At 43.1% G+C, this 15,202-nt stretch overlaps 1 protein-coding gene across 4 annotated transcripts; it reads left to right on the top strand.

The window, feature by feature from the left end:
- The first annotated feature begins 2,439 nt into the window (after positions 1-2,439).
- On the top strand, positions 2,440-14,775 carry LOC100716146 (membrane-spanning 4-domains subfamily A member 6D-like). 4 transcript variants are annotated; one of them, XM_063228171.1, is made up of 8 exons: positions 2,478-2,636; positions 3,129-3,219; positions 3,315-3,483; positions 4,654-4,788; positions 10,414-10,470; positions 12,844-13,050; positions 13,698-13,799; positions 14,541-14,775. In XM_063228171.1, exons 3-8 carry the CDS (start codon positions 3,334-3,336, stop codon positions 14,634-14,636), a joined length of 747 nt encoding a protein of 248 aa, XP_063084241.1. In that variant the 5' UTR covers positions 2,478-2,636; positions 3,129-3,219; positions 3,315-3,333; the 3' UTR covers positions 14,637-14,775. The 4 variants fall into 4 exon arrangements, with proteins under 4 accessions (XP_013003855.1, XP_063084241.1, XP_013003854.1 ...); XM_013148402.3 differs by lacking the exon at positions 2,478-2,636 and adding an exon at positions 2,854-3,007; XM_013148401.3 differs by lacking the exon at positions 3,129-3,219 and having other exon boundaries at positions 2,440-2,636.
- The last annotated feature ends 427 nt before the right edge of the window (positions 14,776-15,202 follow it).

The raw sequence follows: 15,202 nt of genomic DNA, 5'->3' as shown, positions 1-15,202 counted from the left end.
TGCTTTTGTCTCTTTCTCTTTGAATATAGGCTGAACCTATTAAAATACTTTTGAAAAGCAGAGCATGACTAACACATGGAGATTTTATGTTCATGGCTAGATTACAACAGTCTGTTACTTTTCTTGTTTGGGCTCCTTCTGTATCACTGTGTTAGCTGCCATGCTTGCTTTGGTTACTGCCAAATAAAAACAGACCCATGTGGCCAGAAAGAGCAAGTAGTCTGTGACCATCCTCCCACAAAAAAACTGAAATACACCAATTGTCACATGAATGACAAGGGCACTCTTCCACCTCCAGCAATCCTGGAGAGGGTGGCAGCTTTAGCTAATGTTTGAGCACCTTTGTGAGAAACCCAGGGCCAGTGGAAACAGTATCTGGTCTACAAATTATGTGATCTTTAAAAGACATATCCAGTCTGTTGCTCTTTGCAAAATCATTAACAAAAACCAAGTAGCAGCAATAACTCAGTTTGTAGGCTTAGGTCAATAAAGACAATGTAACACTGCATTCAGTCTTACATAATAAAAAAATACCATCCAGGGGTACAAAATGGATGAGAGCTTGGGAAACACAGCAACACACAGACATTCAACAAATACAATGTGATTCCAATCATATGGGGCACACAATCATGAGTGGTCACAAAATTCAGAGGAGCAGAAAGTAGATGAGGAGTTTCAGGGCACAGTGAGACATCCAGACCAGACACAAGTGAGGAAAGAGTTATTGGTTTTCCAAGATGAAAAGCTTCTAGAGATCTGTTAAACAGGAAATATGATTATAATAGTACTGAGCTGTTCACATAAAGTGATTGATCTGCTGGATTATATGCTTTTCAGATTGTTAAATTTTTTAAAAATTAAAACCATAAAAACATTTGTTTAAATAAAATAATACAGATTTTTATTTTGTTGTTGTTGTGGTTTTTGCCATCTGCCTTTATAGAAGCCAGATGTCAGATTAGTAGTTCTCCTCCTTGGAGGGAGATTTTGCTCCTTCCCCATTCATGGATTCTGGTTAAATCTGGTGGCAGTCCTGCTCATCACACCTCTAGTGAGCAGAGGCTGGGGGTATGTTAAGCACCTGAGACTGCCAGGATGGTTCCCCATACCAAGGAATGTGCTACACAAAATGCCATCCGTACAGCCTTTTGAGGCCCCTTCCGGGGTTAGCAGTCAGGGCAAGTCATTGTGACACCAGCCTTTCCCTCCTGGTTAGGGTGATGGAGCTCAGACTCTGGAAGCAGCTGAGGGTGTGGTGAGACTGAGCTGAGGAAGCAGAGTGGAGTGTTTTGTGCAAAAATTATTGAAGCTATAAAGGAAAACAAGAAGGAGGAGTAGGCTAAAAGTGACTGATCCTGACAATGAGTTCTGATAATAGGGAAGAGAAGACCCTGAGGAAACCAATTTGGGCCACTCTGTAGATCTGTTATCACATGCGGCCTTTAAACTTCTCTAAAGTCACTAACCTGATGATAGCAAAAGAGGAAAGCTGATTGGAAAAACAGTCACTGCTTGGTTATTCGGACAGAAGTGGTTCAGTACGCAATGGTTCTGGAGGGGAAAAGGATGTTCTGTCCACACAGGGACCAAGCTCCCTACCTGGGGCCTTGGGTAGAGCTGCCCCCCACTCACTGGATTCTGTGATAGGAATGAGGGCTCAAGGAATGATGGGAAATGGTAGCAGGATTCCCAGCAAGGAAGGAGAAGGGGCAGCAGACAGGGGGGAGGTTTATCCGCCACTTGCCACAAATTTCAGAGTAAATCCAGAATGTCTCTCTGATTCATCTCTGGACATACCATGAAAAGAATCTATTTAGTAATCTCTATGGGATTCTGGGTTCCAAAGCAAAGGCCTTCACACTGAGGTACATCTCCAGCTTGTTTTATGTTTTTATTATTATTATTATTATTATTATTATTATTATTATTATTTTGAGACAGTCTCACTAAGCCACGAAGTTATCCAGGCTGTGTTGAGCTTATGATCCTCCTGCCTTAGCCTCCTAGAGTGCAAAATATTATGTTCATCACTACTGTTGTTGGTTGTGTAATAGTGAATGCTTCTTGAAAGTTCATAGCCATTATTTCCATTACAAATATGGTAAAATATAGATTCTGAAATGCCATTGTTCATCAATTCCCCTGTTCCCAGAAATGTTATTATTAGTTATATTTTAGTAAGTTCTCAGAAGAATACAGTAAGCTTTTCATGAACATTTTTTCTTATTACTGAGGCGATTTTCCACTGTGGGTATGCTCTCTATCAGATTAAAAGCTGGCGCTTTGAGAACACAGACTTGTCCAGTGACACAAATTTAACAAGTGTTGGTGTTGACATGGACATAGGGCTAAGTGATCTCCACATTCTCTCAGCATTAGTTGTTTCCATGAGTAATTTTGAAAAGTTACTAAGTAACTGTAAAAAGGAAGTCTGGATTTCACAAATCCACAAGCTGTACTCCGTGCATCCTGTGCAGCTGCCAACACTAGACCACAGGGCTGGTGGCTTGCAGGAAGATGAAAAGCAGAAACTATTGATCAGAACCAGAGAACCCGGAACCACAGCCTCCTGGAGATTCTGAGAGCTCAGCTGGATCAGTAAGCTGGACCAGCAGGCTGGACCATAGACACAGGTAGGTGGTGCTGGAAGACTTTCTCTGACAGCACCCTGCTGTGACCAGGCTGTGAGGTGAGTCTAACACAAACTCCCTGAAGCTCTTGGGACCCTGAAATGCCTTGGAAGGAGAATGCAGAAGCGAAGCACTGCTTGCTCCTCTCCCTTTCTTCCATGTCCTCACTGCATGGGTCCTCATCCTCATTCACCTCAGGCCTCCTCCTGGTTAAAGGCAACAGTGCACTCAGCTCTGCGTTCTCCCAGGCCACTTGCAAGTGGGCAGCCCCTGGCTAAGAGAGTGCTGGGGAGGTGGACAGCTGGAACCTAATCACATCTCACAATGGGCAGAGGGTGAAATTCACCCCACACAGAGCAGTGAGGTGCTCCTAGGTAGGACGGGGGAAAGGGAGATGGCTGCACAGTGCATTCCCTGTATGAACCTTTGCTTCTGAAATTCGGGACCTATTGAGACTCATGCTGCGTCCCTCATGTGTGTGTGTGTCACCTACAGTCAGTGTCAAGTATCACTGGGAAATCTCCAGGAACCTAAGCTCTCCGGTCTCATCTGCTCCATCCTTTGAGGCTGTTTCCCTGAGAGAAAGGTCCAGTCTGCACTGTAGAGCAAATACCCCACTGCTGGGAAGGCTGAGCATGGATGCTCAGTGCTTTATAACAGCTGAATTGTTTTCTCTTCCAGTGTTGGCAGCACCAGCAAGATGTCCCATCCCATAACCAATGAGACGATAGCAGTGCTTGAGGGTCATGGCATCCATCTCCATTTGCCCCAAACAAAGAAACCTCCTACCACCGTCCCAGCGCAGGAAAGCCTGAAGAAGCGGCTGCAGGCAGAGAGTAACGTGTTTGGGGTAAATCCAGCTCAGGCCACATGTGTCTGGGCAGAGGGCAGGGAACAGTCCCTTTGTCCAGGGACTAGGGTGCCACTGGAAGGAGGCAGAGACTTTCTTGGGCCAGACCCAGTGCAGGCTACTTACCCAGCAGCAGGGCTCACCTTGGCTGGAGAGCTGCTTGGTTCTCCCTGGGGTGCACCCTCTGGAGCAAAGCAGTGCTTTCCTTATAATGCATGCAATCATCTGAGTGTTTGTTGTTTTGCTAAGTGATTTCATGTTCTGTAGGACAGTTCTTTAGATTGTCCTCTATGAAACTAATGGTAAAGAAATACATATCTTATGGATCATTTTCTACTTGTTTTTTTAATGCATGTCTCACAAGTGTACTGATTTATCGAAGGGACTTTTTCTTTCACTGCAAATCACAGGAAAGGCAAGTTCCCTCCTCCTCTTTCCCCTCTTTTGAGGAAAGGAAGATGTGTTTTCGGTCGGCCTCCCTCCTCCCAATGGATGTGTATGGAGCACCTCCATGGGCTGAAGGGAGGACGTGAGCAGGACTCTATCCACTCCTGGCAGGGAAAACAAGGGGCCTGGTCTCCAGACTTTTTTTGCACCTCTGACTGACACTCGCATGTGTTCCATGAGGCTCCCTGGACACAAGGCTCAGGACATTGCAGATCAGTATCCACAGAGCCACAGGTCTTGGGAGAAGCAGCTCAATTCTGCCTCTTTGGGCAGAGCCTTGGGATCCCCAGGGAAGCTGCATGGAGGGAAGAGGCTGTGGAGGCCCAGAGATCCAGCTCCCAGATCTGTGTCTGAAGGGGCTGGGGAGACCTGGGGAGCACCTTCTATATCACCAACGCACCAGACAGAGTGAGGTGTTCAGGTGACCCCTTTCCCATGAGAGAGGTGGAAAAGAATATCTGCAGGTGCACAGACAGAGGCCGGGACCAGGGTCACTGAGAGGCCAGGACCCAATGCATAGCAGTGGCAGAGGCTCCAGGAAAGGCCTTCGTTCCCTGTGAGAAGTAGCATCTTCTGCTGTTTCTCACTGCACAGCTTATAGTTGTACATCTTGACAGGAGCCTTGTACCAAGACATGACACAGGAGGACCACAGGAGAGGCACACAGGTGCCATGTCCACACAGGCTGGTATTAATCTTCAACCTCTCTTCTCCCTCCCACAGGTCATCCAGATCCTGTGTGGCGTGATGGTGTTGAGCTTGGGGGTTATTCTGGCAGCTGCTCCGGCTTCCCCCTATTTTACTGCCCACTTTTCTCTACTGATAGATTCTGCATGCCCATTCTTAGGAGCCCTGTGTGTAAGTACAGAGGGCGAGGGGTGTGGGGATGGGAGGGGAGTGAAGGGCAAGGCTTTAGATTCTTCATGAAACACCTGATGCATTTCCGTTTCCAGGAAGCAAGGATACAACAGCACCATGTCCTCTCCTGTGGGTGTCTAGTAGGGAAGGTCTGAGCTATAGGAGGACAGATATTGCTTTCTTTTGAATCTATTTTCTGCCTCATTCAAACAAGCATTACTTTTGAAGATCATCTTATTTTTCCCCTTATCATGTTGAGCTCTCTCAGATAAGTGGCATCATGCCAAAGTTTTCCAAATGTTCTCAAAATAGGATAAGGTCTGAAAAAGTGTCTTTCTACCTAGCACCAAGAAAAGTCTTCACATATGCACAAAGATTTCCCAGACACCTATGAGAATCATAAAGGGAGGAAGACTTCAATATCTAAGCAATTAGAGACACCCAAGGTAAACTGAGGAATCATCTACTCTTTGTTGAAGGGCTGGAAATTCCTCAGAAACAGCTTCCTGGCTTGGGGTCAGATTGACCCAGTGGTCCTTTCTCCATGGACAACTTCCTTGTAGGTTTAGTGTGGGTCAGTCTTCCTTACAAGTAAGCTTTGCAATGTCATAGTGCTTTTCTACTGGCATCCAACAATGCAGAAACTATCATTTGCCCTTTCTAGAGTGTTCTTTTGATTACAACTATTTTTCAACCTTTTAAAAATCTGGTTCACTTTTCTTATTTTATTAATAACAGTCTTCATTTTATTTGATATCTCTAGTCCTCCCCAGAGGCCCTGCTCTTATCCATGATGCATCTAAGAGCTCTATACAGTGATTAATTATTTTGTTTCCAAGGCTCCTCAAGCCTGCAACATTCTCATTGACTTGGATGGCTTTCAGGGAGCACTAGCCAGGATTTTTGTTGACTTTCTAAGTTTGAGTTTGTCTGACACTCCTGTCATGTGTAGGTGAAGGTAAAGAATTTTCAGATGAAGAGGAGAGAGGTGATGTGCCTTTCTCACCTGGTCACTAAAAGGGTGCAGATTATCAATGTCACATCTCTGGCAAAGTCCACCTGATATATTCTCTACTCTTTGCAAGTGACCACTAAGCAGAGTTCACATTTGAAGAGGCATCTAATTATTTTTTAAAGGCTCTGCATTCATTTCTGTAAACAAACTACTTAATCCTGGGATAAATAGAACCAAAGATTTTCTTCCATTTTGTTTTATTTTCAGTGGATATTGTGTCTTGTAGCCTTCCTTAATGTATTAGATCATGAAGATCCCTGGGAGGGAAAATGAATTCCCCTGAATTTCTAAACACATTCTTAACATTTTTCTATCACCCAGACTCATTCTATTTCGTGCTTTCTTTCATCATTTTACCTTTGTTTTTGCCTGTGGAACCACTAACTTTAAAGTTTTGATCTGGTTTTTTCATATCTGTTAAACACTCTTTCTCATAGCTTTAAAAAATTCAATTCCTCCTCAAACTCTGGAGGGAGAATCTGGTGAAAGGAGTGTTTGAACTGAATGTTAAAAAGGCAGGGATTTCCTGGACATGAATTCAGAACTCCTGGAGTACATGGTTAGAGGTTAGAGCAGAATCTGTAGGCAGAAGTCAGCAGAACTAGAAGCAGTTTGTTTTCAGAGATGTTTGTTTTGATTGTTGTGAGCCCTCTGCCATGGTCATGTCCTTGAGTTACAAGTAAATAACCTCAGAGGTCTCAGCTCACTGCTGTTCTCTGAAGCTTCTGATGCTGAAGTAGCAGTCCCTCTGGGTCCCCTCAGCAGCTGGACCAAAGACTTGACTCCAAGTAATCTTTCATGCTCTGTGCCACCATGGTCACACCCTGCAATAAAACATCCCCAACAAAGAAATGAATAGCAGGGTCATTTTTCAAATTCCTTTCAGGCCAGCATTATTCTGATACCAAAGCCACACAAGAATAATAGAAGGAAAGGGATCTACAGCCTGATATCCATGAGCAAACAGATGTGAACTGTTCCACAAAATTCTAGCAAAGTGAATGCAGCTTCACATTAGAAACATAATTCCCCATAATGCAGGGGGGAATTATGTTTTCATTATATTGTGTGAATGCATGTTACTGTCCCATAATGATGAGGTTTATTTTGAGAAGTCGGTCCATGCATTCAATATATCTTAATCAATGTCAATCCAGCATCACTCCTTCATCCTTTTATTCTCCCCTCTTATTCATTATTTCTTTATACCTTAAAGTATAGCACCTGTTTTCCTGTTCTATCTCTTATTTTATTTCAGTTTATCTATCTATCTATCTATCTATCTATCTATCTATCTATCTATCTATCTATTTATGTATCTATCTATATTTAGGTTTCTCACACGAGAAAAATCCATTTACCTTAATTAATCTGGCTAATTTCCATTAATCTAATGACTCATTTTCCTGCAAACAACAGGATTGCATTCATCTTTATGGATGCTTAATTTTCCTTTGTGGATGCAAAGGCTACCTTTGCTTTCTACCTTTATTTGCTGACACATAGGTAGGCTTTTCTTAAACTTAGCTATTGTAAATTGCCCACTATAGACATGGCTATGTATGTATCACTATGGTAAATGGTCCTTCATTCTTTCAGGACTAGAGCTAAGAATGATATAGCTGGATCAAATTATATTTATATTTTACTGTTTTGAGGAATCTCCATAATGATTTCCATACTGTTTTTACTAATTTAGAACCACAGCAATACAGGAAGGCTCCTTTCTCCCACATCTTCTTCAGGATTCATTATTTTGTACTGTTGATGATAGTCATTCTGAGTTAGATGCAATTTTAATGCAATTTTAATTTGTGTTTCTTAGGCAGTTGGAGATGTTGAAGTTATTTTCATATAATTTTTGGACATTTGAACTACTTCTTTTGAAAAGAATATATTCAGTTCATTCGCTCACTTTTTATTTTGGGGGAATTTATCTCAAGGATATCAGTATGATTGCATTTATTAATCACTCACTATGATATATTATGTTCATGACAGGAAAAACAGAAGCCACAAGATAGTCCCTAGTTCTTTGTTGAGATCATCTGCAGATGTTCATCTACAAATAACATTGAGCTCTAAATTATTTTTTCTGTCAATAAAAAGTTCCTTACTTCCTGATCTTTAAGTTCCTCATTTTGCTTACTAGAATAGAGTTCTTTTCTTATCTGCATGTTTTCAAAGTTACTGAATACTTGTTGTAGTTACTTTTCTCACTGCGAAAAAAATTTCCTAATGCCCAAAGTTAAGGGAGGAGATGTATTTTTGGCTCACAATTTGTAGAAGTTTCAGTCTATAATTAGCTGGCTCCAAGGCAGGATTGCATGACATAATTATTGCAGAGGAAAAACTGTCTATGGCAGGCAGAATGGAGTGAATCAAACAAGGTGAACCTTGACAGCATCTTTCAGTCCCTTTTATATTGTATCTAGGCTATTGGAGCTAAGGTGGTACCAAACCAATCAGTGAACTGATTTAATCATCTCAAACTATTAATCCCAGCATCACAAACTCTAGATTCAGCCACCTCTGAAAAAAAAAAAGCTTCACCTCTGGCACCGTGAGGCTTTGAGGGGAAATCTAGACACAAACCATCACCCCTGATCCCTAAAGATTCATGCACATTCTTTTAAAAAAAGGGGTATTTACTCCATCCCTAAGAGTTACCAAATTCCCAATAGTTCAGCATTGCTAAAAAGTTCAAGTCCAAAGTCTCTACTGAGATTTAAGGCAAACTCTTAGCTGTGAGATCCTGTACAAATGAAAAGTTAAACACTTCCAATGTAAAATAAACACAACCATTCCAAAATGTACAAAAGGGAGAGGAAAAAGACTAAACAATACAAAGAGCCAAATCTTTGGGAACAAAGCAAGTCCAGAGTCCAGCAGCATAAACATTAAATCCCACAGTTCTTTTTCTAACATCCCTGGCAGTCTGCAGTAAGACAGGAGCTCAAAGGATTAGAGTGGCTCTGCCTCTATGGCACTTCTGGTGGTTGTAGCTCCCATAGTTTCTTCTTTGTCTGGCTTTGCTCACTATTTTCAGTCTTTCTTACTCAAACCATATTCCTAGGTCTTTCAGCCTCCTGGTATCTCCACTTCACCTTTGGCTTTGCACTCAACTTTACACACTGCCCTCTCAGAGGTACACTGCCTGGCCTCCTAGGCTTTCTTCTGAAACTTGAGTAGAAGTCTTAATGATTCTACAGAACATGCATTTTACATGTAACTACAGCCAACACCAGGTGGATGATGCCAAGGTCTGCTGCCATCCAAAGCAGTAGCCAGGATTCCTTCTCTCTTGGCTGTAATTGTCAATTGTTTATGAACCAAATCCTGAGGAACTACTTCTCTAGGACATGACCATGCTGGAACGTGGTGCTCTGAGGCTCTCTTCTCAAAGAAGTCTTTCATCTTTGCAACTCTGATGACTTCTACTGTTCTTGTGATGCTCAGGCAATTTTTTCTCTTGTCTTTTTCTTGAATACATGTTTTCTCCTTGCTAGTCTTTTCAAAGAACTGTTTCTCCTCTGTTCCATTTTTAGAGTCCACAGCTTTACTGGAGCTTCCTTTTTTTGGCAAAACTCAAAACATTTTTAATCATTCTGCTGGCTCTTTGAGTCTTAACATGAATCTAGATAACACCCCCAATGGTACCCGGGTCACCACCTCAACATTAGAGTGCCTTGAAATTTCTTCTGTCAGGTTAATTTTCTATCCTTAATCTCCATCTCAGGCAAAGTCTCTGGATATGAATAAAGTGTAGACAAACTTTCTGCCAATGCATAACACACATCAACTGGAGTGCAACAACCAATGCAGTCCTTCTTCCCTGGAGAAACTGGCCAAGCCTGGTCTTTATTAGCAGGATTTCTTTCAACCTTCTGGTCTTCTGAGCTTTAACCAGACTATCCCATCAAGTAAAGCCTCTACTTTTTCAGCTGGAATCTTCAAACCTTTCCTAACTCTTCCCACAAGCAGCCCCAAAGGCTCCTGAGTCTTATGGCCAGGTATAATCACAGAAACAACCTCACTTCTCAGGTTCCAAGTACTATTGGAGTTACTTTTCTTATTGGTAAGATCACCTGATGTCCCAATTTAAGAGAGTAAAGGTTTGTTTCACTTCAAGTTTATAGAAGTTTCAGTCCATAGTCAGCTGGCTCTAAGGCAGAATGGCATGGCAGATAAACATTGCAGAGGAAAAAGTTTATGGCAGGAAGACAGTAGCAAAGCAAGCAAGGGGAATCTTAAAAAAGCATCCTTCAGCCCCATTTATGTTGTATCTAGCCTACCAGGGCAGTGCCAAACCAATCAGAGAACTGATTTAGTAATCACACATTGCCAATCCCAGGATCGTACACTCTAGTTTCAGCCACCTTTGAAAAAGCCCCATCTAGACCACTTAAGGGTCTGAGGTGACATATAGTCACAAACTATAACAGTACTGTATGTTAAGGGACACATTTTTGTTTTTAAATGTATCTTTTATCACTGGCCATTCATCCTCGTGCTTTTCCATGATAGTTTTTCATGAAGACCGATGGCAACTTTGTACCTTCTCTGTACACAGGCACTGACCTAACAACTTTCTCCTCTTTCCTGAATAGTTTATCGTCTCTGGATCTCTCTCCGTTGTCATAGAGAAGAAGCGAACTAAATCTTTGGTGAGTTTGGAAACCATAACCCGCAGCATGAAGGATCAAAACGAAACACTGGAGTCTTCAGGTTGTTTGCCCATTGTGAAGTGCAGGACCTCAATCCCAGAACCCTATATTGTTGCATTTAGCATATATCTCTGGGTCCACCACCTTTCTGTCCTCATGACACCTTTCCCCCAACCATGGTGGTCTAAACCAAATTCTGTGATCTGAGCCAGTGTTCAGTAATCTCACCTGAAAATTCTTATGGACCAGTTTTATTGATAAATTTGTTCACATTATTGCCTCCTTAATGATGAAGACACTACACAGTGCTAGAAAAAGGTACATTTGCTGTGGGATCCGTGTACAATCATATGCATCAAATTAAGGGGAACACCCCCCATTAGAATGCTGTTCATGTGAGGGGTTCATTCTCATTCGTTCATCTATCCCACCAGAAAGCTGACAGTGTTATTGGTTTGAATGCAAACTCCTCAGTCACAAAGTTCTTATTAGTCACTCCTATTGGTCAAAGGATCAAGTTTGCCTCCTTGTAAATCTTTCCAGGAGAAACTCAAGTTGGAAGTGACAGGGAGAGGAAAGCTGGAGAAGATTTTGTAACCTACTGTCTTAGTTACTTTTTACTTGTTGTTGAGACAAAATACCTAACACCCAAAATTATGGAAGAAAAGGTTTATTTCTTACATTTCTTGGAGGTTTCAGTCTATACATAGTTGGCTCCGGGCTGCAGGGTGGCATGGTGGGCCACCATTCATGGTTGGCTACAAGCAGCAAGGGGTGAACCAGAAAAAGAGAGAGACACACCTTCCTCCTGAAGTTGCATAATATGCTGACTTCACCTCTAGGCAGGTGTAGCACTCACACCATCAATCCAAGCATGAGACCATGAACCAATCACAAATGCTAGATTCCATAATCCATGAGTTATTGTCCAGTCCATAATTCCCTAAACTTGAGGGCCACTGACATAAACCATGACACCTACAAAGCTTTGCCTAGACGTCACTCAATCTGTGTCCCTCAAAGGGTTCACATAGTCTGAGAGAATGCCACACAAGTGCAATAGCACAGAGACTCAAGTGGAAAGATGATTCTGAAAGTCTCTCCCATGCAGCAAGGAATGTGAAAAACAATGTTCAATGTGATCTCTCTCTCTCTCTCTCTCTCTCTCTCTCTCTCTCTCTCTCTCTCTGTCTCTCTCTCTCTCTCTCTCTCTGTCTCTCTCTCTGTCTCTCTCTCTCTCTGTCTCTCTCTCTCTCTCTCTCTCTCTCTCTCTCTCTCTCTCTCTCTCTCCCTCTCTCTCTCTTCCTCCCTCCTTGTGTATGTGTCTCTCTGTTGGGGTGTCTCTCTCTCTCTCTCTCTCTCTCTCTCTCTCTCTCTCTCTTTCTCCTCTTCTCTTCCTTTCTCTCTCCCTCCTCGCCCCCCTGTCTGCATCTCTGTCTCTGTCTTTCTCTCATCAGAAATTAGAGGCCATTTTTGAGAATTCGCTGCAGATCCTAAGCCACTAGATAGAGCATCTGGCAGATCTCCTGTGATGACTACAATGTGGTACCGCTGTGCTGTTTATTACAGTGGCCAATGATACACTGAAATGTGCCTGGTGAAAATGATATACTAAACCTAAATACTAATTTAATTGTATTTAAATGCAAGTGGTCCATGTGGCTGGTGACAGCCCTGTTGAATAACATGTTACACAAATAATGTTTGCATACTTCCAGAGTCTGGGGGAGTCTAATGGGATTTCAAGGCCCACTGCAAACATGCAGGGATCTCAGTGATACAGAATGCAGCCTCAGGACGGGCTGGCACTCACAACCAATTTCCATCAGGGTGATTTTGACCCTTGTCATCCATCCTTGTTACCTCTGCCAAGTTGAATAAGAGTTCTAACCCAGAAGAAGCCTGGAGCACTCTTAAGTATATACACTCTGGGGATCAGGACTCATCCCCAGCAATAAAGTCTCCACCACTAACCAATTATACAAGGCGCAGACTCAGCCCTAGGGAACATGCAGCAGCCAAACCATAACACTGATCTCTGTCTTTCACTACACTGTTGGGGCTCTAAAGGGTCAAGCTTCAAAGGTCCCCTCTGTGCCCTCAGGCCAAGAACAAGGGGAGTATTCTGTGCACTGCACTGCAAGACCTGTTGGGAGATGGATAAGGAGGCAAAAATGTATTCGGACCCTCAGCACCAGCTCCCCCTCTAGAGTAAGAGAACTTTGTAGGCTCTAAGGCCACATGTGGAGATACACTACTCTCTCTGGACTTCCTAGTGGGGACAGAGAGAGTCAAAGTCTGTGATGCCTTGGTGAAGAGGTCTAAGAGGTGATCATGCTTTCATGATGTGACTCCCACTGTATTTCCTTCCAGGTTTGCAGCAGCCTGGCCTGCAGCTTCTTGAGCACTATATTCGCCCTGGGAGGAATCACTTTGCTGTCTTATACCCTGGATGCTTTGGAATCTGCCTTTCAGCATTGTGAGTTGAGCAGAACGTCACAGCCAAACACCACAGATTATTCTTACTATTACCAAGACAAGTACAGCAGTGGCTGCCTCTCTGCCAAAATCAGTCTAATGGTGCGTGTTTCTAAACAGGTGCTGCCATGCAATGAGCATTGTGACAGCCTCGATGTGTCATAATCCTTCCTCTGGACAGTCTCTCTACCTTCCCCTGTGAGATCCCCCAGGGGAAGCCCAGGGATCAGAAGGGAGTGATGAGGACAGTAAAGGACTGGGCCGGTGGGCAGGGGGAGCTACATACAAATAGGGTGGAGCTGAGGAATAAATGGAAAATAAGGTTGATAAAAAGAAGGTCTAGATAGCAATAAAAATCAAATTGAGAAGCAAAACATATGAGTCCATAAACCAGGAGCTTTGATACGTGGAATGATGAATTCAAAAAACAAAACTTAGCAGAAAGACTCAGTTGATCAGGAGACACTAAAGGAAGTGTGTGTGTGTGTGTGTGTGTGTACGCGCGTGCGTGTGCGCGCGCGCACGGGTGAACTTGGTCAGGGCAGTTTTCAGACCCAGAAATGAGGATCAGAGAGCAGGAAATATGAAAACTGATCTCAAATTGATTGCTAAACTAACCAGTGGGCTGGTATGAGCACTGTCCCTCCCCACGGAGCCTCGCTTGTTCTCTGATGGTGAAGCCACCTTCACCCTGGTAGGAAGCCTTGGGCAACTCAAGCACCACTAACTTCTGTCATCCTGCTTGGTAGGGCACCATGCTTTTGATGCTGATCTGCATGACACTCGAGCTCTGCCTAGCTGTACTCATGGCTGTACTGTGGTGGAAACAGACTCTGTCTAACTTCTCTGGGGTGAGTGAGTGAGTGGGGCCACCCTGGTCCTCATTGGTCACCAGGCATGGGAGATGGAGCCCTTGCCATGGGTCTTGAGATGGCAGGGGTGGTGGGTTGGGTGGGGATGGAAGACAGGTGGGTGACGGAGGCAGATGATGACAGAGGTGCTGACCAGCTGAGCCTCACTGCAGTGGAGAGAGTGCGGCCTGAGTGCAGCTGCTCCCGTCCTCCTGTTCTTCAGCCAGGAACAGCGGCTCTGGGAAGTCCCATGTCTTCCCTGGCATTGCTGTGAGTTTGTGCTGGTGCTCAGGGTCCTGGGCCCTGGCTGCTTCCCTCCTGAGTGGAAGCAATTTCTTCCACAGCAAGGACTCTCTCTGAAGAGTGACTTTCTGAGGAGGACTTGCCACATGAATGGGCTCATGCTCTCTCTTATGTTTTTTTGTCCCTCCTTGGGACCATAGAACTCTTTCTTTTTTTCCTTAAAAAGTTACTAAAGAAATACTATTGGATCAAATTATATGGGCCATTTTCCAACTGCTCTTATGAATACATGGCTTCATTTAACTGAATTAAAATTCTGTGATTCATTCAAACTCTTAATCATAGAGAGAATCTTATACTGATAACCAACAGTTATTCAGAGAACCTAATGATGTGCTGCCCTTATCCTGCAATACTTAAAATTCTATATATAGATGGAGAAATGGCATCAGACTTATTTGATGAAGTCAGTAACCTGATGTATTTTCTTCCTTTTAGACTGTCCTGTTCCAACCTCAAACTTACAAGAATAATTCCAGCATAATTCCAAAAACACATGTTAACCCTGGATATGAAGAGCTAGTAACTCCTTAAGAAAAGAGATAGAAAACATTCAAAAGCAAGTTGGTCTTTAAAGTAATACAGAAGATATACCTTCAGAAGATAGCAAAGTTTGAGGTCCCTTGATGTGAGCTCTCTCATACAATGAGCATTAAAGGTCTTGATTAATGTGTGTGTTCAGTGATATTCTCTTGATTTGCCTGACATTGTCCTTAGGAAAAGCAGTGCCATGGAAACTCAGTCCACTGCCACGATAGCAATTCGATGGTCCTTATGAGCACAAAGATCACAGCTTTTCCCTGTATCCCTTAATTTTGGCAGGCATGGACTCCACCAATTGTTATGGTGCCATGACTCTGTAGGTGGCTCTAGCATTCATCTAGCATTCAGAGAAATGATCTCCTACCTTGCAGAGACAGGAACTTTTAGGAAAGTAGTTGAAATCAAAATAAAGTCTTCATGTGGTAGCAAATTTTATTTGAAAATTCACTTTGTTATTTTTCCTTGAGGCACAGAATAAGTCAATAATGATAAATACAAATGTATACGTGAGTCCCTTCGCTCCCCAATGACCATTCAACCAATAAAATAAACCAAAG

This window comes from Cavia porcellus, unplaced genomic scaffold (assembly GCF_034190915.1).
Source record: "Cavia porcellus strain 051 isolate PalLab524CR breed Dunkin Hartley unplaced genomic scaffold, mCavPor4.1 scaffold_17, whole genome shotgun sequence".
NCBI classification, from domain to species: Eukaryota; Metazoa; Chordata; class Mammalia; order Rodentia; family Caviidae; genus Cavia; species Cavia porcellus.
The sequence above is the reverse complement of the archived record's forward strand: the minus strand, read 5'-3'. Positions and strand labels throughout refer to the sequence as shown.

Coding starts and splice junctions, on each gene's coding strand:
- LOC100716146 (XM_013148401.3), top strand. CDS start 3,334: ATGTCCCATCCCATAACCAATGAGACGATAGCAGTGCTTGAGGGTCAT. Junction 10,471..12,843: donor AGAAGCGAACTAAATCTTTG/GTGAGTTTGGAA, acceptor ATTTCCTTCCAG/GTTTGCAGCAGCCTGGCCTG. Junction 13,051..13,697: donor CTGCCAAAATCAGTCTAATG/GTGCGTGTTTCT, acceptor CCTGCTTGGTAG/GGCACCATGCTTTTGATGCT.